The 23319-nt window shown below is 45.0% G+C and overlaps 1 protein-coding gene across 3 annotated transcripts in view; it reads left to right on the plus strand.

Moving 5' to 3' along the window:
- Nucleotides 1-23319, plus strand: part of EGFR (epidermal growth factor receptor) — a 172874-nt gene that overhangs the window by 108383 nt on the left and 41172 nt on the right. For all 3 annotated transcript variants that reach the window (XM_076330752.1, XM_076330753.1, XM_076330754.1), the window contains exons 2-10: nt 11577-11728; nt 13590-13776; nt 14500-14634; nt 16414-16482; nt 19440-19558; nt 20990-21131; nt 22013-22129; nt 22696-22822; nt 22922-22995. In XM_076330752.1, the coding sequence (XP_076186867.1) occupies nt 11577-11728; nt 13590-13776; nt 14500-14634; nt 16414-16482; nt 19440-19558; nt 20990-21131; nt 22013-22129; nt 22696-22822; nt 22922-22995 (1122 nt within the window). The remainder of the gene's footprint in view (nt 1-11576; nt 11729-13589; nt 13777-14499; nt 14635-16413; nt 16483-19439; nt 19559-20989; nt 21132-22012; nt 22130-22695; nt 22823-22921; nt 22996-23319) is intronic.

The following is a 23319-nucleotide window of genomic DNA, read 5'->3' on the forward strand; positions in this document are numbered from 1 at the left end:
GAATCCATAGGAGGCTGGAATTTGCTATAGTTCCTTGTTGTAGACCAGCTTCGGAGGAAGCATCGTGCAGTGATGTAGCTATACGGGCCCAGACACTTGATGCAGCATCCACTGTGGTTGCTGGCAGCACTTGCCGTGACTTCAGTGGGCAGAACCACGCACAGAAGTAGATGGGATTATCGTGGAGGTGGGCACACGTAGTTCAAGGCAGTGAATAAAACTTGCACAGTTGCTGTTGTGTTTTCAGCAGTTCTCCAGATATATTGCAGTCTCTAGAGATGTCAGTCTAGTCATCCGGGAGAGCTACATATATATGTGTATGTGTATATATGTATTTACTGGTAAAAAAATAAGAATGTGTTGCATTTGTAATAGCAAGCTTTTAGTCTTCTACTTGGAATCAGATGTAAGTGTTTTCTCTTGACCTTTTTGAGTCAGTGTGTGAGTGCTCACATAGAATTTACACCTCAAGGGATTCAGAAGTACATGTATGAGCACCACGACTTATTTCGACATAAGATTTGATTTAATATAAATAAAGAAAAACATGTGATTTCTTTTCATTAGAAGGCACAAATGAAAATATGCAATTGCAGTGTCTTAAGAAATCCCACGTGGTAAAATGTTCACAACATAGTTTAATGCTTTTAACTCTCATTTCTCAAATTAACTCATTTTGAAACAATTTTAAACAATTCAATGCTGATGTAACTAGAAACCGGTCCCACATTTTCATGGGCACACATCTTCAGTTTGTTTTTATTGTGCTATAAAATCCTGCTGCTCCATAGATGTTGCCAGAACAAACAGCAGCGAAGAATGTAATTTTTTTAGAGCACAGAGCACAGGCTCACATATCCGTTGTCATCCCCTTGTTTTCCCAAATATTCTGGTGTAGATCTTGAGATGCCACACCCCTGCCACACATCTCACCAGATTAAAGGCTCGGTGAGCCATGCCTGTTGTCAGAGGTCTCTCATCTGCTTGCTGCTGTGCTCTGCGCAGGCTTTTTACACCACTTGCAGCAACACGGTAATACAAAGTTCACCGTGGATGCCAAGAACCGTTGCGTTTCTCCAAGCCATTTCCCAGGGCCTGAATCTCACGTGGATGGGGCTGCGTGACGGCCCTTCTCCCGCTCCAGAGCTCTGCCTGGCAGATGCATACGGCTTTTTTGTAATGTGCATAGTAGCTATGCCAGTGCGCGAAGCTGGAGGGCTGCAGCCGTGGACTGTTAGCCAGAGGCTGTGCTACCTGGTGGGCCCATCCCTGGGGGAAACCATTGGAGGGCACAGAGCCTGCTGGGACTGACACCAGGGTCTTTTGCCCCTTGCATGGTCTTGTTTGGGGTTGTCTTCCACAGTACAAGACAAACTTATTTTGGTCAGTATGTGGGTTTCACACAGCATAAAGATCACTGCCCTGAAACACAGGCATGGGCAATGCTTTCTCTTGGAGGACCCAGCATAAGTGGGATGGCAATACTTCTATCCAGTGTTACCAACAATACCACCAGCTCTGCCTTTCCCCCCTTCCCGATTTCCTCCACAGTGGTTTCCAAAGTCTCGTTCCTCTCCGTAGCACTCGGTGGTGTTTCCCTGTGCTGTACGCTGCTTGGATGTCTGAGCTGCAGCTGGTGTTTTGACTTGAAGAGCTGCATTTTGCACCTTAAAGCATCCACCTTCAGTCGTTCTGCTGTATGTAGGGAACCACTGGCCTAAAAATGGCAAGCTATGGCATGAACTTATCACTTTGCGCATCCTGGTCGTGATAGATTTGTAGGGCCAAGCTCATCACCCTGCTCTGTCGGGCTCACATGGAGAAACTTCTGGGAGGGGACCTCAAAGTCAATGTTGACTTTAAATAACACAGTCAGTGTGGCCTGAGTTTCTATAAAGATGGTTAAAAAGGCGGGGGAGGTGCCTGTGTGGTTTTCTGTGCAAAATTTATTAAGTGGTGTGTATAAAATCTATAAACAGTTTGTTATCATTTGTGTATATATGTGTGCGTATGTTTGCATAGCGGTCAATAGATACGAAGTTTCCTTATTCTTGGGGTTTCCTCACTAATAAATCATAGAAACAGCTCATTATTTGAGTTCATTGGTGATTGCACTTGAGATAGTCCTGGCCATTAACCTTGAGCAACAGTTCAACAGAGAAAGCCCCACGCAAGCGCTTGGTTTCCTTTATAGCAGCCTCCCCAAAGGGTGCCAGTGGGAGCAACAACCCAGCAGTAGCACCCCAGCTGCTGGTGAGGACATCTTGGGAAGCTTGACTTTCCAGCCATCACTCTCGATAAATAGCCTGCAAAACTCAAGGCAAAGTCATACTGCACTAGCTGTTGGCCGTGTGGTGGGGACATGGGCTGAAATGCAGCTTGGAGAGGGCTTGAAGTCCAAGTGGAGAATCCCGGTGCCGTTGGGAGTGGGAGCTGCGCCCAGCGGCACCCGGTTTGCCAGGAGAGGAGAGCCCTCTAGTGCAGAGGCTGCCGCTCTTGGGCATGCTGGGGCACCGCTGGCGATTAATGCTGACTCCTGCCTCCTCCTGCTCAGCATTTTCCCACTGATGCATCCAGCAGCTGCGGTTTTCTGTTGCGTCAAGCGATGTGCTGGTCACCTCTTATTATCCCCAAGTCCTTTTCAGGGCGATTGCATCCCAGCACCCTGTTTTCTGTCTAGTACGTGTTCTGCAGTCTTTGATGTAAGACCTTGCCTTTGGCTATAGTTCAAATAATGTTGTTCAGAGGGCTTATTTTCCTAAATTATACAAACCAGCCTGTGCAGGTCATCTGTCCCTCTTTGTTATTTAGAACCCTGGCGATGTTTGTGTCATCTGCAGGCATCCTCAGCAGTGATTTGATGTTTTCTTACAGACCACTGACAAAGCCAAGTGAAGAAAACTGATCTAAACCCGGGTTATCTTTCACTACGCTGCTAGAAACACCCCCTCCAAAAATTCCCATCTATTATTCACCTTTAGAAATTGACCTTTTCCCAAACTGTAGAAAATTGCAAGGTGACAATTCCCATTTCTTTGAAATTCTGCTGGTATTTACAGAAAATATCTGTATCCCTCCCACAGTTGCATCCTAAGGCATTCGGAGAGGAAAGCTCAAACTCTGGGCTAGCCCACCCTGTCCTTGTAGTTGCTCCAAATTTACACTGGCGTCAGCAAGAGAAGAATTTAATCCCCCATCCAGTTCACATTGAAGCCAGTGGAAAGACTGATTTCAGCACATCCCGGTCTGGCCTTAATCTGGAGGATTAATGAAGATACATGCTGAATTAAATAATGGCAACAGGGAAGAAAAATAGAAATACTACTAAATGATATTGGGTAGGGGAAAAAAAGCACCCTAGGGAATTAATAAGGCTGAATCCCTTGTTGTCAGAAATGTTCTGACTTTGGAGAGGTCTTCATTCAGGAGCAAGTTGTTTTGTATATGATTATTTATTCTTTCAGGTGAAGGAGCTCATCAGCAATTGGGCCATCCAGCTGTCACTCTGCCTATGTCCCTTGCAATTCAGGACGTGACTTTTGCCATCAGAGGGCAGGTCTCCACTCCTAACCGGAGCAAGGGAAACTTAAAATCAGATTTAGCTGGAAAAGTTGCTTTCATCAAGTAAATAGAAATAAGAAACTGTCTGGGAAAGCTTTCCCTTAAGGCATATTCTTTTTCTCCACTATGGCATTAGTTTTGGGTCACTTTTGCAACTGCAGTTTCCATCTAAGTCTTTTTAAGAGCTCTGTCATTGTTTTTTTCCTAGTGTGTCTAAAAGTAGGAATTAATCTCAGTAACTGCATTACTCTAAACCACACTGTTTGAGGAGGGACTTAGTACAGCCACATGAGGCTATTTTTCATGATGTTTTAAATGAAAGTATTTGAATATGTGCAAAAATTATTATCTTCTGCGGCAGCGTTTCCAGTGCCCGAATGCTGCTGTCGTTAAGCTGAAACGGGACTTTTTAGGCATCATACGCATTTGCAACCACTGTTCTCAAGGGAAAACATCTGCCCATGTCTGAGCACTGTTTGTACTCCTCACCTGTTTTCTAGCTTTTCCTTTCCTTTTCATAACTTCCCACAGCACATCGCAGCAGATTTAGTTTTCTTTTTGTGTCACGTGGACTTTCCTCCCCCTTGAAATTCTTACTCAGTATGTGAAACACACTCAACCCAGTAATACCAAAATTTCTCCATCACATCTCTCTCTAGTGTTGAGGAACTGGTTAATAGAAGAAGTGTTTCTATTTAAATGTTTAATCACATATAATGTAATGTCGCTTTCTTTTTCCAACCTCTGACATTTCCTACCCTGTTTTCTTTAGGGAAAGCATTGCATGCTTCTTTCTCTTTCTATCAGAAATACGCATTAGACATGATAAGAAATGTCCTGTCTGCTCTAGGACTTCCTTGTGAGCTTAAATGCCATTATTTTGATCATTTGACAGCACTAGCTACACTTCTCTGGTTTCCACAGTAGTATGGAGAGGTTATGGGGATCTGTTCGATAGCTGTAAGGGAATGCTTTGAGGTCGGTTAAAAAAAAAACCCTGATATACAGGACCTGCCCTTATAGCTGATGTACAGATTTGTGCTTGAATGACACAAGGATTTTCATTTAATTTCTGAGGCCCCATTAGGTGAAGGTCAGTGCACCCTCAGTAAGTTTGCAGACGACACCAAGTTGGGCGGGAGTGTTGATCTGCTCGAGGGTAGGAAGGCTCTGCAGAGGGACCTGGACAGGCTGGATCGATGGGCCAAGGCCAACTGTATGAGGTTCAACAAGGCCAAGTGCCGGGTCCTGCACTTTGGCCACAACAACCCCATGCAGCGCTACAGGCTTGGGGAAGAGTGGCTGGAAAGCTGCCCAGCGGAAAAGGACCTGGGGGTGCTGGTTGACAGCCGGCTGAACATGAGCCGGCAGTGTGCCCAGGTGGCCAAGAAGGCCAATGGCATCCTGGCCTGTATCAGAAACAGTGTGGCCAGCAGGAGTAGGGAAGTGATCGTGCCCCTGTACTTGGCACTGGTGAGGCCGCACCTCGAATACTGTGTTCAGTTTTGGGCCCCTCACTACAAGAAGGACATCGAGGTGCTGGAGCGTGTCCAGAGAAGGGCAACGAGGCTGGTGAGGGGTCTGGAGAACAAGTCTTATGAGGAGCGGCTGAGGGAACTGGGGTTGTTTAGCCTGGAGAAAAGGAGGCTGAGGGGAGACCTCATCGCTCTCTACAACTACCTGAAAGGAGGTTGTAGCGAGGTGGGTGTCGGTCTCTTCTCCCAAGTAACAAGCGATAGGATGAGAGGAAACGGCCTCAAGTTGCGCCAGGGGAGGTTTAGATTGGACGTGAGGAAAAATTTCTTTACTGAAAGAGTGGTGAAACATTGGACCAGGCTGCCCAGGGAAGTGGTTGAGTCCCCATCCCTGGAGGTATTTAAAAGATGAGTAGATGCGGCACTTAGGGACATGGTTTAGTGGACATGGTGGTGTTGGGTCGATGGTTGGACTCGATGATCTTAGAGGTCTTTTCCAACCTCAATGATTCTATGATTCTATGATAAGTCAGTGGAAGCCCTCATAATGGGAAACAGTTTTTCTCCTAGAGAGGAGCGTGGAGGCTCAGGGCATGGCCAGGATTCCCCATGCGAGGGGCAGGGCTTTGGGATGGTGTGATTGCCCATACAGACGCATGTTGGGCAGTATTTCTTACAAAATTATTTCATTTCACTTGAAAGGGTTTTTTTCCCCATGCTCTGGTTAAGGTGAATTGGTTGTGGGTAGCGCTGATGGTGGGACACCAAGTGCCATTATCTCCCCTGGCCTTCACAGCCAGCTTTGTATCTGGACCAAGTGCCCGGGAAGGTACTGCTCTTCCATGAAATACCAAAAAAAAAATCAGAAGTGAAATTACCGCCAATGAGTGAGGAGAGAGGAATATTTACAAATGTGCTGGCAGATTAAACAAATATCTCTTGTCTGCAAGTTTTGTGTTGTTGTCAATAATGGCTGGAAAACATGCAGAAAAAGTATATAAATTTATTATGCTAGGTCGTATAGACTTATAAGTGATATATGAAGTGGGGAAATGGACTTGCGTGTCTCTGAAATTGCCTTTGTGAGTTATTATTTTGATATGTCTGTCAGAGCTGCAGGGAGACTAACAAAGGCTAAGCATGGACAGAAAACAGCTGATGATTTGGGGATTGGTGGCAATTTGGTTTCAAAGCATTCTCGGGTTTTTCTCAAGTCTGGGACAAATATGCATGACGGGATTGGGACTTCAGTAATCAGATTTTCTGAGGAAAAGATGAAAACAGATTTCACTTGTATCAGGGCAATTGCTGCAGAGACCGCTTAGTTTAATCTGAGCTTGTATGGATTTGGGAGAATACAGTCGCTTAGCATTACAGCTGGACGGAGGCATTCTCTCTCCCTACCATCACTCGTGGAAAATTTAGGAAATGCTTTGTTTTCACTCCGCTTCTTTGGGCTGCACAAGAAAAGAAAGGCCAAGGAGCAGAGGGTTGCAGAGAGTGAACCCTCAGAAACTGTCCCAGGAGATCCAGCAACTCAGAGAGGATAGGTCCTACTCCTCACCTGTACGGACCAGTATCTCGGCTATTAGGAGTCAGCGTTCTTTTGCTCAAGAGACAGAATATAAAGGGTACACACCACGGGGCACCCTATGGTTTTACCTGTGTGACCACGGAGAGGACATGAGGAAGTGGGATGGAAAACCTACCTCAGCCCTAGGGGCACGGGTACGTGAATTGCAAGGGAGAACAATCACAGAAAGGGGTTCTTCCAGGAAAATTGCTGCTCCAGTTTCCAGCAGGCAGTTCCCCAGACAGAGTAGAAGGGCTGATCTTACTTCTGATCTTAATGAAGAAACTTCTGACTCGTACGTACAAGAAATGAGAAATGAGTACTGTGATGAGGATTAGAGGGGCCCTGCCTCCAGCCAGGGGGAGGAAAGGGACAACCGGGTTTACTGGACTGTGTGGATTCAGTGGCCTGGCACGTCAGACCCACAGAAGTATAAGGCTCTAGTAGACACCAGTGCACAGTGTACCCTAATGCCATCAAGATATATAGGGACAGAACCCATCTGTATTTCTGGGGTGATGGGGGGATCCCAACAGTTAACTGTATTGGAAGCCGAAGTAAGTCTAACTGGGAATGGGTAGCAGAAGCACCCCATTGTGACTGGCCCAGACGCTCCGTGCATCACTTGCACATCACTTGCAGAGAGTGAACCCGTTTGCATCACTGAGAAATACCCCTTTAAGGCCAAGTTTGAGGCAGAGAAGGGGAGCAAGCATGTCTGTGGACAGAGGGAGGATTTTAGTATCCAGGGCAACCAACCCTGCACTTTTCATAAGCACTAAAATTCAGCAAGTTTGCATCTATCAGTAGCGTGCCTCTTTCTTCGGCTCTTTGATCGCTGCTGTCTTATATAGCACCTGTCATTTTGGCTCATTTCAGCAATATCTGCCTTTTTTTAGGCTGTCTGTTGAGGTAATACTGTAACTGATTCAAGATCAACATTACTTTGGCATTCAGGAAGCACAGCATGTGTGCTAAGAGCAATATCATATAGAAATAAAATGCTTCGCAGTGGTAATCCCATGCTGCTGCCCTGCAGACATTTTGGGTTGCCTCAGCGTCGCAAGGGTGATGGCTGGGGCTCTGGGGGTCCAGCAGGTCGCCTGGGCTGGGGCAGGAGAGCCTCGTGCTCCCAGTGGGCAGCCCCGCTCTCAGCGCTGCTGCAGACACTGGCCTCCTGGGACATCCTCTCTGTGTCAAAACTTTCCAGATTTTCCAGACTGGCTGTATTTTTATTATATTAACATCATAGATAAGAGCAAAGCTTTCGTCTTTTAGGGATCAGCCCATGCCCTGAAGTTCAGTTCTGGATCTCAGCTTTTGTACTGGTCAGGGACATTCTCACCCTGAATTTTCATCAGGAAACTTCTCTGGTTTTTTTACTCTTCTTTATAGCTAAAATGTGCTGCAGCCATGTGTGAGTGTCCACATGGGACATATATTGTGTGGTACATACTACCACCACCCCCAGCAGTAGCACATATACCCACCACTGACTCCTAAACCTGGATAGTGCTGGCTTTGCTACACGTTGAAACAAAAGTATATAATGCATGTATGTGGCATCAAAATCTGTCCTTTGGAGGGCAAATAGGTCAAGCTCAACAGAGGTTAAATCATAATATAATCCATCCACTCATGCATGCACGTCCCACTTAAAACTCTGTGGAGCGAGGCGAGCACCGCATTGTCTGTGCTTTTCCCTCTGGCCAGAATGGCATTCACACTGTAGTATTAGGTACAGATAATTATAGCATGTATCTTTTCAGAACACAGTTTTCGTAAGCAAAGAAATTGCAGGAATGGTATTATTCATCAGATGCAAGCAGGCCATTTTCTTTTCTTTCCAAATGTTCTAGCTGGAAAATTATTCAGCACCTTTGCCTGAGTTCAGTAATACTGCTGCAGGGGTTTAGCTTGTTTTGTTTGGTTTGGGTTTTATTTGCTCAGCATATACTGCTTATGACCCAGATTCTTATTTGGTAAATACTGCTGTGATGAAGTTCACTTTTTGGATGTACTTAGATCTCTTTGCAGCAAACAAGGATTTGGCCTTGTATCTCTTTGAACAAACAGAAAATTGTGCACGAGGAGGAAAGCTCCTATAGGGTGGTCTGACTGACGCTAGCCATATACTGTTGAGATCTTAACAGAAGCAACCCATTTTCTTTTGCTCTCCGGATCTTAACGAACATCTCATCTACATCTTCTGTTTACTGCGTAGAGGATGTGATGAGCCTGATGGAGGGGTCAAGTGGTTTTGCATGTGGCTTAAGACACCTTTGGTAGAGAGCCATCAAAGCGCTCTCTACTCACAGAACAGGGGAAGAAAGTAAGTCCTGGAGGACCAACCTGAAGCCTTTTCAGAGCTTGTTATGTCTGGGTTTCCCTCTGCAGCTTCACAAGCTAGCAAGCTCCTTCTCTTGACTATTTGCTCCTGCCTCCTCGCTGTCCTCGGAGCAGTTTCCAATGCAGCGGGTTCATGGGGCACCATGGTGAACCAAATCAGCGAGCTTTCCTGAGCTAAAAATACCCTCTGTCCATTTATGTATTTATTTATTGTTCTGCATTATTTGTAGCTTGGATCAACTCTTTGGCATGGTTCACTGAGCGGCCCTATGGGAGAGGGAGAGGGAGAAGTGCAAGAGTAACCATGCCCTCCACCCACTGCATCGGCCTTGACCTAGTAAGCAGTGAAAAAGTCTGTGTTTCTCGGGATGGCTGAGCCAAGTTCAGAGCTCCAGCGCTTGTCCGATCCCAAGGGAAACACGTTCAAGTGTGTGCAGTTTCTCCTAGAGCTTGTTTCAGTGAGCTGGACTGTGCAATCCAACCAGTGCCAAGCCGCGTAGGGTCGATGGTGGGTATGGGTGGCCAGGAGGACGCTGCCGCAGAAGGCTCCTCCTTCTATCCTTCCTTTGGTTCAGACGTAGCATAAACACTGCAGCTTTTGCACAGGGCCTGTCTTGAGTACCAGGGCAGATCTTTGCTGTTAACACCGGGGATGCAGTGAGAGCATCAGGCCATTTGTGGACCCCGAAGATCAGAACAGGCTGACTTACATGTCTTCGTCTCTCTGAGCAGTCTAAACTGCACCTGCTTCTGCATTGTATTTCAGTGTGTTTCAAAATCACACCATTTTATAGATCGGATCTGAGATGCCTAAACTGAGCATCAAAGCTGAGGTTTTGAACCATCTGAGAATCTTTGGTTACTGGCTTTTTCCTTTGTTGGAGGAACGCAAATGCTGATTTTAAGCACGAGCATATTGGAACAGTAAAGTTTGAAACTGGAACAGAAAATTCTGCTTAGGAATTTCTCGTCTGTTACAGAAATTCAAGGCAAATGTAAAAAGGATCATTTTCTACACTTGATGCTCATGTAGTAACAAGCGGCTTAGACAGTGTAATCACAGTCCCTGTTAAACTGTCCCCATTTATTAGCAGTTGCCACTCTGATCGCAAACACCATAATGTTTATCTAGACAATGAGAAATAACTGAGGAATGTGAGTGAATAGCCTTGCTTTAAACATGGACAAAGACTATTTAATGTGTTATCACTGCAGCTCCTTAATGGTGATGACTGTACTGAGAAGTAACACATGCTCAGTGAATGGTTTTGACGATTGATAAGTGTGTCTTTATCACTGCTTATTAAGTTATTTTTCCTACTAATAAAACATCAATTGTTCGGTAAATCTTCAACAGGTGTTGTCTTATGTTACTAGCTCTGAACCTTATTTCCAGCTTTGTCAAGAGTCTTTTGCTTTATAGCACCCCACACAATGGTGTTCCAGTTTGTGAGTGGTGCTTCTAGGAATTATGGCTCTACAGAAGTATCATTTCATTAATTTTTTTCTCTGAGTTAAAAAAATGCAATTCTTTCAGTGTCTTATGGAAAGCTATGAGGTCAGGCTTGGGTTGCATTACAGCAACGATGAGATAAAGGCCTCCTCGTGCTCCCACTGAAGAGCAAAGTTGGGCTGAAGCTTTCCACCTGGAAGGTGTTGTGAAGTCTTTTACCGCGTTGCCTTCTGTATCGTTCTCCTTTCCTCTGTATTGGCATAACTCAGAGATGTTTTAATTTTAGCCATGCAGGGATAGCCCGGGGAATGTCTGGAAGAGTACAGAGTTTCTGGGGCTTGTGTGTGGTGTTTTTTTCTTTAAAGCAGTTTGCATTTTGCTTTTTTATTGCAATCAAATATAGTGGTGATAACCTGACAGTTCCTCTAGGTTTGGTAAAGCCGAGTAATAGCATTTCAGGTGGGGACTAATTTTTCCACCATGCCATTACAAAAGTTTGTAATCTCAGTGGTGCTCTGTATGGCACCGCTTCCTTCCCCACCAGCAAAGCAGGCTTAGGTGGATTTGTGTGCCAAAGCTGAATATGCCAGGAAGTCTCCTGAATCTATCATCCTCCCATATGTCAGAGTGACAAGAGATGTGTGAGCCCTGGTGGTTCAGTTTGCCCTTAAAACCCAGACTTGTAGCTTGAGGAGTCCTGCAGGACTCCCTCCCACTGAGCTTACAAGGAGACCCAGCGCCTCCCAAAGTATTGTAAGTGGGTCTTCAGAGAAATCGCCTTTGGTGATACCTGGCAGTATACCACTTTCCGTAGTGTTTGATGGAATTGTATCAATGCCCTCTCCTCAGGGACTGAGTTATGTTTGTGGTGCAGAAAACTTAGTGCTACTTATGTACAAAAGCCTCATCTTGGAGTTTTTTTATGTAACAGGAAGTGATGAAGGGTTATTCCAGCTCTTAATTCTGGTACATCTCTGTGCCTGGGAAATGTCACATGCTCCCTACATTATTGCCATTAGGGTCATGCAAGATAACATTCTTGTTTCTTATGAATCTGTGCTGATGCTTCACTTACTGTGGTGCTTGTAAAGATAGGTGGGCAACAAGTCTTCACCCTGTACTTATTCTTGCTTTCCTTCATGGAGTTTTCTTCTTTCCTCCACAGTTTGTCAAGGGACAAATAACAAGCTGACCCAGCTGGGACATGTGGAAGACCATTTCACCAGCCTGCAGAGGATGTACAACAACTGCGAGGTGGTACTGAGCAACCTGGAGATTACATACGTGGAGCACAATCGTGACCTCTCTTTCCTGAAGGTTAGTGTTCTTGGCCAATGTGGCCTTCCCTGCTAAAGGAATCTTACTGCATTTTTTAAGTGCAAAGGATCACCTACCTATAAAATTCTATGGTCATCCAAAAACATAGCTAGCTAATGTCAGAGAAATTGCAGATCACAGTCTCGGCATACCTGTAGGCTGCAGGATATGCTCAACCCTACTATACTAAATCAGGTACTTTGAGAAATAGCTTTTCAAGTGCCTGCCAACCTGTGCTGGCTGCCATGCAGATGGGTTTCTTCTTATTTATAAATATCATTACATCCTTACCCATTGCCTCACTCCTCAGAGGGCAAAAGGCTTTGTGGTGCTGTTGGGCAAAGCAAATCGCAAAGTGAGTGGCAACCCACTGATGGCAGATTTTGAAGTGTGGAGGCCCTTCCCCTGCCCTCCAAGCTGGGACCCCTTCCCCTGCCGTGGTGGTGAGTGCCCCTCCGGCCTGCAGCGCCCGCACCCCAAGCAGGCAGGCAAGTCCTGTACAATAACTTCCCACGTGGACGCTTCAAGCAATCTTCAAGATAATCCTCTGTGGTTGACCCACGGGCTACTCCCATCTCAACATTTGTTTTGTGCACAAGTGCATAAGCGACCATGGCAAGCTGAGAGGGAAACAGACAGGGGATGGATGTTAAAACGCAACTGCAGCATGGGGAGGAGCATTGTCTGCCATGGGGACCTCCAGGCTCTCCACCAGCAGAGACTGGGCAAGGGGTACAGCTCTGCTGCCCTGCTGCCCCGCTGCCACCAGCAGCAATAGTGTCGTACCTTAGGTTATTATTTTTTTTTTGAAGAAGGTGTTTTAAATGCATTGCTTTTCACATGCCTGGTTATCAGATTAGGAGGTTTTCAAAGGAAGAGGCAGGAGAGGTAGCAGGTTTTTTGACATGATAAGTGTATGTCTAGTATCAAGTGCTCTTGTATGGTAGCTTTGAATAAACAGGTCAGTCCTCCAGTTTGAGAGGAGTAATCTCTTTGTGTGAGCTTTTCTTCTCAGGGAACAAAGAAAGGGAAAAAACCATTTCATTATAGTAACAAAAGAGAACATCAGAAAAGAGATGGTTCAGACATATGAGTTACAAATATGATGGTATTGCCGTTTTTCTTTCCCAAGCACAACTTGACCATGGAGCTCAGTGTTCCCAGGAACATAACAGGTCTCTTGAAAACTCACTGGTGGTCTTCATAGAATAGGAAAATATTCTAAGTGGTAGCCTGAGGGCTTTTCATTTATGGTGATCTTTGTATGAGATAGAAATGCACACATTTCACAGTACAAGGCAGGAATTAACCTACATCCAGGGACAGTGCCTCACTTGTCTTGTTGGCCTGTAACTACTTATTACTTAAGAGGGAGAAGGTTACCTGATCTTCTCCTCTGCTGGGCAATGGAGGATCCGCAAGGGAAGGGGCACAGAAGAGAGAGTGTAAAAGCCTCAATCAGATGGTATCTCTGTGCTGCCAATGGTTGGAGGCTGGGCAAGTATTCAGGGGAAGCATCACACTTGGTTGCCATATCATACATGCTTGCCCTGTTCTCCTGCATCCCCTAGGCAGCCCCACTTGCCCTTGCTTGGGGACAGAACAGGGGTAAGCTGGACCTTTGGAATGAGCCCCTGGTAGCTGCTCTAAGGGTCAGCTTATACCTGCTTAGACAGCAAAATTTTCCACATAGTCCCTTCTTGTTCTCAGATTTAATTTATTTTTTAATGAGATTAAGTGGCTTATCATTCCTTAAAATTGAAAGATGGTGGATTGGAGGGGTGGGAGGAGGAAAGAAACTCTGTCAAGAGTGGAAGAGTGCTATGGATTAAGCACCTTGTTTCTTCTGTTGTTCTCTCAGACAATACAGGAGGTTGCAGGCTACGTGCTCATCGCACTTAACATGGTGGATGTCATTCCCCTAGAAAACCTCCAGATCATCCGAGGCAATGTGCTGTATGACAACTCTTACGCCCTGGCAGTTTTATCGAATTACCACATGAATAAAACCCAGGGACTCCGAGAGCTGCCAATGAAACGGCTATCAGGTGAGACAAGGGCAAGAGGTGGAGGCACCTGTAAAGCAAACTTCAACTGTTAGGTTATTGGTATCAAGATCCAGTTGAAGATCTCCTCTCAAAGTCATATGCCATCAAATCCTGCTTTAAAAACAAGGATCTGAATGTAGTTTCCCAGTTTCCTAATTGCTTTCCTGCTAGCCAGCCTTCTTCAAGAGATGAAGAAAGTTCTTAATTTCCCATTGCAGAAAGATCCGGAAAATCCAAAACATCAACAGGGTGGTGAGATTTATTTGTGTCCCCCAAAATGGCAAAGAAGTATCCATTCATTATTTTGGATTATTTGATTCCAGTGCATGCACATCAGTATTTTCTGTTAAATTCCAGTAGGAGCTGGTGGTATGTGAGTTAAGGGTCTTACACGGTGTCTGGCTGATGGTCTCTGGCTGTGTACACCAGCAGTGCCATCTCTGCTGAGTGCAGTGGCCTCTGGAGGTGGCACCAGGCAGAAAGCCACATGTAGTGGCATCTTAGTGGCAGCCAAAAGCAGCTGACCCTCCAGAACCCGTCAGTCTGAGCCTGGTGTTAGTTGCACCATCAGGAGTGCTAGTGCCGTGCAGATTGTCCTTTTCTGTCAGCATAGTGTGGCTGAGGCGAAGAAATATGTTTTATTTCCTTTTCTTTAGATCAGAGACAGAAGACTTAGGCAGTTTGCTTGACTTACCAATTTTTTTCCTTTTCCTTCCATGGCAGAAATTCTCAATGGAGGTGTTAAAATCAGCAACAATCCCAAACTGTGCAACATGGGCAATGTTCTCTGGAATGACATCATTGACACAAGCAAGAAGCCTCTCATGGTGCTTGAATTTGCAAACAACCTGTCTTCTTGTGAGTATTGACTTACCAAAAATGCTGTGCACTCCCCCATTTCAGAGAGAAGAATGAACATCCCATCTTTCGTGCGGTGGGTTTCAGGTCCACCAATTCCTGCATGCAGGTCCACCAAGCCCTCTTCCAAGGGAAGGCCATTCATTTCTTCACCACTGGCCTAAGACATAATTTTTCATGGTGGTTAGGTCCTTGACGCATAGGTCAGCGAAGTTCTTGGGAAAGCTTCTCTTGATTTCAGACAGTACCCTATGTATGTGTTTCTTCAAAGACAGCTCAGAATAACGTGCACTCGTTTGTTTTCCAGCAATCTTCTGTTTACAATATAAGGCTCTGGTCTAGAAGACCCATATGGGTACCTTCATGGAGTTACTGGGGGACCTGAAGCCCTTTTAGCGCTAAGGCCAAAGCTGAGTGCCGTAAAACGCCGGTGCTTCGGGCTGCAAGGATTATCCTTGCAAAATTAATGATAAACAGGCAGATAGATCTGATGCTTTAGATCAGCAGGGAGATGAGCATATATTTAAGTTTGTGTAGCATATGCTTTGAGTGGGCTCAACCTAATCCTTCAGCCTTACCAATCCCTTGTAAAATCCCCAGTCATTTTGTAGAAAGGAGAGTTTATTTTCATTTCTGAGCATTTAATTTCTGGCACTGTAAATTGGCAGAAAAACATACTTTCTTTATCTTCTTCCAGTTGCATAATTGCCTGAGAGCTAATAGCCAACTTCCGTGTAGACATATTTTTCTGCAGAGCCCTAGCATAATCAAGGGGCTGCGAACAATACAAGTCAGCACAGGAGTTTGACTCTAAACACCACAGAAATGTTAACCTTTAACTTTTCAACTTTAAAAAAAAAAAAATAGTTCTTTGGTCCCGCACCAAATCAATCAACTCTTGGACAAGTATTGGCATTTGCTCAGCTATTTGTTGGCGGGGGGAGGGAGAATCACATGTTGTTAGCAGGAAGAATCACTTTAGTAGGAAATGCCTCTTAAATGTAGTGAATTCCAGATTAATCTGCTTAGGCAGCCATTTATGGTTTTAATAACGATCCTGTAATCTAAAATAAGTTGTTTCTCTGGGACTTTGCTTGTCATTAAGAGAAAGAAAAAGAAGAAAAAGGAAGAAAGGAGTAAGGAAGGAGGGATGGGAAAAAGCCTGGCACTGAACCTTCCAGGTCAGGCAGAGTGTCCATCCATCCTGCCGCCTCTCCATCAATTGTCCATCTGCCGTGTAGTCCTACGCTGAGGAGTATTTTTGGCAGAGGGCGGGAGGAGCGTGCGAAGCAGACAAGTCGAATTACTTTGTGGTCGGAGTAGCTGGCAGTTGCCTGTGAATCCAGTTGGGTTTGTTTTCTTTTTAGAACCGCGTTGTTCAGAAACATTGATTTACATGTGGCCTGTAGCGAGCAGCTGGCACATGCCCGGCCGCAAGCCAGCGATGACTTGCTGTTGCATGCAAACTCCAGCAGAAGGGCCAGCCAGGCAGTAGCCGAGATTCCTGTTCCTGGGAAAAATATGCCTCTTTCGTAAGCTGGACTGGCTGGGTATTGCACTTGCTTGCTCAAAGGTGTGGAGAACTGCACGTAGGAAACCAGATATGAACAAAGGATAGGGATTTAAGGTCCAGCTTTCGAAATTTTTGAGCACTGGTATATTGGTCCTTCCTCCCCTGATTTATTGAGAAGGAAAGCTCAAGTCCCTGTTTTCGGTGACTCACATGATGTTGTTGTTGTCCATGTTTATAGAATATAATACTCTGCTCTTGTGTTTTAGGTCCCAAATGCCATCCGAACTGCACAGAAGACCACTGCTGGGGCCCTGGCGAACAGAACTGCCAGACATGTAAGCCTGCAGATTAATTAAGAAATATCTCGTGTGCTCTGACATACTAAATTTCTATCTACCGAAAAACTAACCTGTCAAGTGCGAATTAGTGACACGTGCTTCACATCTGTCCTTCTCTGCATCCCGCTATGCTGGGGCTCCTTGAAGCACACCATGTCCCTCCGTGGCCTGCTTCCTGCTCTGCAAAAGCGCAGTCACAGGGAGGACGGCCGTGCCCACTCCCCCTGAGTAGCTCCATTTCTGGAGGGGAAACCTCGAGGTGGTTTGACTTGGGTCTGGGTTTCCCTGCAGATGTGCTGTTCCTCCAGAGGGAAGAGACTGCAGCCGCCTCCCGTCTTTTGTCTGTTGCCCACAACTTTTCCCCATCTGCACTTGAAAACATTTATTCTTTAAGTTATTTTACCATGTAAGAGAGAACGCAGTAGCTGTGTGGTGAATTGTTTGCCTTCCTGCTGTTTCCTGCAGAGTCATTCTACAGGCTAGTTAATGATACTTTGGATTAATTTCTACTATTAGAAGCAACAACACAACCCGATTTTTGCTGGCTTTAATTCCTCTTTTTGGAATCCCCGTAGGTTTCTTTTGTAAACACAAAAGATGTCACCTTCATGTGGGTAATCACACCACATACTGTACTCGGAGGACCTTTGGAAGGCTCTCAGAAAATGCATAGCCATTTTGTAATTTGTAAATGGAGGTATTTGGCATTGTGAGGTTGTTCAGTTTGGTTGCCTGTGCTTTACTGTAAACTTTTGCAGGTAGGATGCTTGATATTAAGAGAGATGCTGATATTAAGAGAGCGACACAAACATCCATTTAGAGTGCTTGAGATTTTGCAAGGCTTTCTTTCTCCTAAAGTAAAGGCTGAGGAGGAAGCCCATCTCAATTTGTTTTGATACTTCATTATTTCCTTTTTCTGTAATGAGTAGGGAAATGCACTGTTTCTGATTCTTCTTTCCTGCCAGTTTTGTGTAAAGTTCAGTGGAAAGACACTGATCTAGACATAACGCAAATGAAAGCAACGTCCTATCTTCAGTTTTCCATTGCAAATAATCACCTAAACCTAAGTTCCTTGCTTGCAAGTATCAGGCCAAATCTGTATGGCTTCTACAGCTTGAGGAAACAGGAACATACAGCTTCTCTCTTCTCATTTAGTACAAGCTTTAGGGTTTTTTTCAGTCAGCTCTGCAGTTTGGCTCATGCCTTGAACTGCTCTTGAGGTGGACAGTGGCTGCGCACACAAAGCCCTTCTCAGGTTGGTCCGGGCAGCTGAGACCACACAGCTGTCCTGGGGGCTTGCAAAACCTCAGGTCTCAGCCCTGCAAGTTTCCAGCATTTACAAACTCTTGCTAGCTTTGGGAGGATGACAAGGAAAAACGAAAACCGTTTGCAGGCTCTGGCTCTCCTCTCGAGGCATTTGAGAATCTGGCCAACTGAAAATGTATCCCACATTTCCATATGTGGGAAAGTTAGGGGTGATACATATCTTTCTCCTTCAACAAACGTGAGATATTCTGTATGAAATATAAACATTTGCTGTGATATATGTTTCCAGCAGGAAGCTCTAGTCAATAGCTATCAAAGTGATGAGCTGTTTTACTCCCCTGGTGATGCTTATGAAAAAAATGATATCAAAATGCTGTTCGTGTAGAACAATGTGCCTTTTATTCCCCTGTTTCTAGTTGAACGGACGAGTTGCTATCAGAGAAGCTAATGCATATTGTAGAAATAATCTGTTTCCTTGAAAATATAATATCTTGCTTACAGACCTACAAGAAGCATGAAATAATACAGGTTGGGTATAAAAGTGTGTAATGGAAAAAGATAGGAAATATGATTTAAACAAAAAATCAGTTATATATCCTGTAGTGGGCTACATCTTCCAATAATTTTCTGTTAATTAACAACCATGTTTTGACTTACAGGAATTCCTGATGATATTGTAACTCACTTGTGCCAACTGTGAAGCTGGTAACAGTTACTGTAGTGCACAGCCGAAATGCTCAGGGTGCTGTAATGCAAAGGATTAGCCATCAGGTTTCTCTGATGTCTAACGCCAGGGTCTGTGGATCAGTAATTTTTTTGTAGAGAACAATCACATTTTGGGTCTCTGGTACAAACACATGCTAGCCATTAATTTCTGGGTTTTTTTTTTAATTGTTCTGATTATCGTTTTCTCTGCTTTGATATTCAAATGGAGACAATTTCCTGATTCTCAACAAAATGTTGCAGGCAGTTTTTGCTTCCCTGCAAAAAGCTGACTCAGGGCCAGTTCTTACTCCGGGTTGCTGCACTGGTGCAAACCCTGTGGGAGTTGAGTAATGAAGATAAAATTTGGCCAAGGAATTGGAGCCTAAAGAAAAATAATATGATATGCATATGAAATCGGTTTGCTGAGTGGGTCTCCCCTCTCTCTGCAAATTTCAGAAATATTTTTAGAGCATTGAAGGGATCCTAACACCACACCAACAATGTGCGGTTTCCCGTTATAGTACAGAGTCCTGGCAGTTCTCCTGTTGTGTTGTTTTTCCCAAATCTAGCACCAATAATAGCAGATTTTCTCAACAAAATGGAGCCAGATCCTGCTCTATTGCTCACCTGTAAGATGCAATGACTCCACAGAGTTTTTCTTGGTTTAGGCATTGATGCCACAGGGACCTGGATGCTCTTTCTAAGCAGGACATGGTTTGCTGGCTGGGACCAGAGTGCTTAGCACCTCACAAGAGTCAAGATAATTACGGGCTAAACACAACCCCTTCTTGCCACCACCCACACCAGCTCTCACCCCTCCCGAGCTTTGGCCTTATGTGAGAAAAGAATACACATTCCATGGGGAAAATCTAGCACAGATCCCGCACCAGACCTTTTCTCCATATTTCTTGATCTCATTGCACCAAGTACAGCTTAAACGTTCTTCATTCCTGATGTTCTTCCTTTTTTCTTGTGTCTTCCAGTAACAAAAGTCATCTGTGCCCAGCAGTGCTCTGGCCGGTGCAGAGGAAAGGTGCCCAGCGACTGCTGCCACAACCAGTGTGCTGCGGGGTGCACGGGGCCTCGGGAGAGCGACTGCCTGGTAATGATGCTACACTACCACCGTAATTGCTTAAATCCCTGGGCATGGCGAGGCAGGCTTTCAGCTGCATGTCCTCTAGCCTTCTTTCATATGAGAAGGCCCCTGAGAGATGCTGACCTGGAAGGTGCCCCGGGGCTTCCCTGCACAGGTGTTCAGTGGGAGGGAAGAGGACATGAACTTCACAGCACCCTTAGCTGGTCTTTACTGACTCTGCAGGTGGACCTTCCTAATGCATGCCAAACTGGCATTAGTGCCTTCGAAAGCCCAGTGAGCTCAAAGCTGTTGCAGTCCAGCTAAGTGTTTGCTGTAGGGCAACTTCCCCACATAAGCAGGTCCCCAGGTCCCACCAGCTGCCCAGCTGCCACCATGGTGCAGTGCCATGCCAGCACAGCTTTGCCATGTGCTCCTTAATGCTAGTCAGTAATAATCTTAGTTTACCAAAGCAAGAACTTGTAAGGGGAATCAAATATGATGGATCTTCACTCTTTCTGCGTTTCATTGAACTTCAGACACAAAATCAAGGTTTCCCTTTCTGGTTTTCTCTTGCTGCAAAAGCACTGTGTTTGGGGGGCCCTGGGGCAGTGGAAGGAGAATGAGCAAATGGAGCTTTTTTAGGGAAAAAAAATCCTATTGCTTTTCTACAAGAGTTTCAGGGGGTTGGTGCACGCTGTGTTTTTAACTCTTCCCCATGTTTGCAGTACACTTCATTCTGAATTAAGTGACACTTGAGTAATTGCCACAGAAACCATCCAGTCTGGGTTTTGTTGTTGTTATCTGTATTCCCGGTCCCCTTACAAATTGCGTGGCTATGATGCCCTTACAGGCTCACAGAGAAGACAGTTATTCTCTCTCTGGAAAGCCAGGAAAGAAAAAAGGGGAGAAGAGAGTGATTATTAATTTAATGCAGAATTAGGTCAGAAGAACCAAAATGTCCTTCATAAATGCCTGCTAAATTGTTCATTACCTGCAGCCAAATATAATGGCTTCAGTTTAATATTTAGCCAGAAAAGTCAGTAATGGGCAGGAAAGGACTTGATTTGATTTAAGTTATTAAAAAGCAGCCAAGAAAAGTACCGTCTGTCTTGATCTGGTTACTGCTTGTAGGGAAAATTCTTCTGTCTAAGGCATGCAGATTTGCTCCTGTTCCCACGTGAATCCCAGCAGCTCTCCACCAGAGTGCCAAGGTTCCTTACTCAGAACAAGAAAACCTCATGTTCTCTCTTTTTTTCCAAATACTAAGCTCAATTGCCCAGCCTGAAGCAACCTTTCACCTTCAAAACATGAGGGACCATCCTGTAGGTGCTTGGGGTTTCCATTAGAGCTAAGCAGGGAACAGATGAGCCCATCAGAGTGTTATTAAAGAGCTAATGTAAAACCATTGTCGCTTTTTAAGGAGAAAATAGTTTAATGGGTGCTGTTGTTCAACGACAGGCATGTCGCAAGTTTCGAGATGATGCTACATGCAAGGACACGTGTCCCCCATTGGTCCTGTATAACCCCACCACCTATCAGATGGATGTCAACCCCGATGGAAAATACAGCTTTGGAGCCACTTGTGTGAGGGAATGTCCACGTAAGTTTATTTCAGGTCACAGCCACAGAGGAGGTGGGGGGTTGGAGGGAAGTGAGAAGGGACCTGTGTCATCCCTCTGCATTATGGCCAAGTGCAAAAGCACTTCTTGTTCTCCTCAGCTTCTGTGGGAACCGGGAACAGATGACAAAAATGAGAGGATAGCTGGTAAAGAAGACAGCCGCTTTAAACTGGCTGCATCCATCACCTTCCCTGATTTTTAACCATTAAATTTTGACCTCTGAAGATTTTTCTTTTGATGGGGGAAAAAAACATCTTATGAGAATCATCAAAACAACGGCCAAACAAGTCATATGGGATCAATCCTGTGGATTACCAAAGCATTATCAACTCTTAACTGGTTCTTAATTAGGACTGATAGAAAGTAATTGGTTCAAATACTCCCTCTCAAGGCCTGTGATCATTGCTTCCTCTACAGATGCTCGCTTTTTCTTTCATGCTATTCCATGTCCATGGTTTTTTAACCCATCAAGACATATGTAGGAGAGGGTTTAGCTTACAGAACTGATATCCCTTTCTGAGGTTGACCGTTGCCCTGCCTGACCCTTAGCCTGGAAGAGGGAGTGAAGGTGAGGGATCAGAGGTGCTGTGTATTGATCCCGATTATGGCACTGCTGCACAGCCTGACCTTGGCAATGTTGTTTTATCCTTCTGTGACCATTCCCCTCTCTGTACAATGGTGATACCATTGTATGTCTGTCAACCTTCAAAGGATGTTTGTGAGAATTAATAATTAATGCCTGTACTTTGCCAAGTATGCCAAAAGTTCAAAAACCCTTTTTCTTCCTAGTACTGAAGTGCCTGTGCAGCCCCCAATGCATCCGTCTTGTATTTCAATGACCTTTGTATTCTTGTTTTTCCAGACAACTACGTGGTGACGGACCACGGCTCATGCGTTCGCTCATGCAATACTGATACTTACGAAGTGGAAGAAAATGGTGTTCGAAAGTGTAAAAAGTGTGATGGGCTATGCAGCAAAGGTATAAAAAGCATGGAATAAACCAGTAAGGCTTTGAGATGATAGGTAACTTATTAGAAAAAGTACATGGAGTTCTGACCTTAATTAAGTGCAAATTCAATAATAAATAACCACTGATAGTTTGGAGATCTGACAAGTGGTTTGATCAGGAAACATGGCTGTGGAGCATGCTCTCCAACTGGGTTACACCACAAGTACAGTAGATAAACTGTGCGTCATGTGCATGTGTATCTTGCACATCAGCCGCCTTCTTCATTTGTCCTTCCCAGTGTATCATCAAGGGGAATAAAATGAAAATGAGACAAAGAGAGACAAGGGCATGTGCCAGAGCCTGTGTGCAGAGATGCTCAGACCAGAGCTGCACAGCTGGGCAAGCAGGAAGCGTTTGTCCTGTGGTGCTTTCTGAAAAGCAAAAGTAGGCAAAAGATCTATGAAACTCATCTTACAGTGATAGGTTTGACCATATGGGAGTGCTTTCTGGACTAATGGCATCTTCATGTTTGTTCCCTTCCATGTGATCGGGCTTCACTCTTCTCCCCCCTGACTTTTGTATCTCTCTTTTAACAGTGTGCAATGGCATTGGAATAGGTGAACTTAAAGGGATACTCTCCATAAACGCCACAAACATCGACTCTTTCAAAAACTGTACGAAGATCAACGGGGACGTCAGCATTCTCCCAGTTGCATTTCTAGGGTGAGTTGCACGCTGGTCATTTAGCACTGGAGGAGAAGGGCTAAGGAGAAATTCAGGCTGAGCCATTCTTTTCACGATTTCTCATTCTGTGTTTTTCAGCGATGCTTTCACGAAGACCCTACCCTTGGACCCCAAGAAGTTGGATGTCTTCAAAACAGTCAAAGAAATATCAGGTCAGCAATGGGTTTTAAGTTGAGATGGTCTCTGATCGGTACTGCCAAAAACACAAAGGGAGAGGAGGGAAATTTTTTAAGCACATGAAGAGAAGTACAAGCAAACGGTTTTTGTCTCTGAGCTACCAGGGGTCACTCTTCACAAAGGTGGTCAGCAGCGCCTTGCCAGCATTAACGCCCACGTAACCCATACTGGCCTCCCATCCAAGGTGTGTCGTTTGGCCAGACCATCCCTTCTGCTGAACTGTCAGCCCTAGCGAAGAGTAAAAGCAGAGGAGATCCTCAGCCACCCAAGAAGTATGTGGTGGTGCAGAGGCGTGCCAC

Source organism: Aptenodytes patagonicus, chromosome 2 (genome assembly GCF_965638725.1).
Source record: "Aptenodytes patagonicus chromosome 2, bAptPat1.pri.cur, whole genome shotgun sequence".
Taxonomy (NCBI): domain Eukaryota; kingdom Metazoa; phylum Chordata; class Aves; order Sphenisciformes; family Spheniscidae; genus Aptenodytes; species Aptenodytes patagonicus.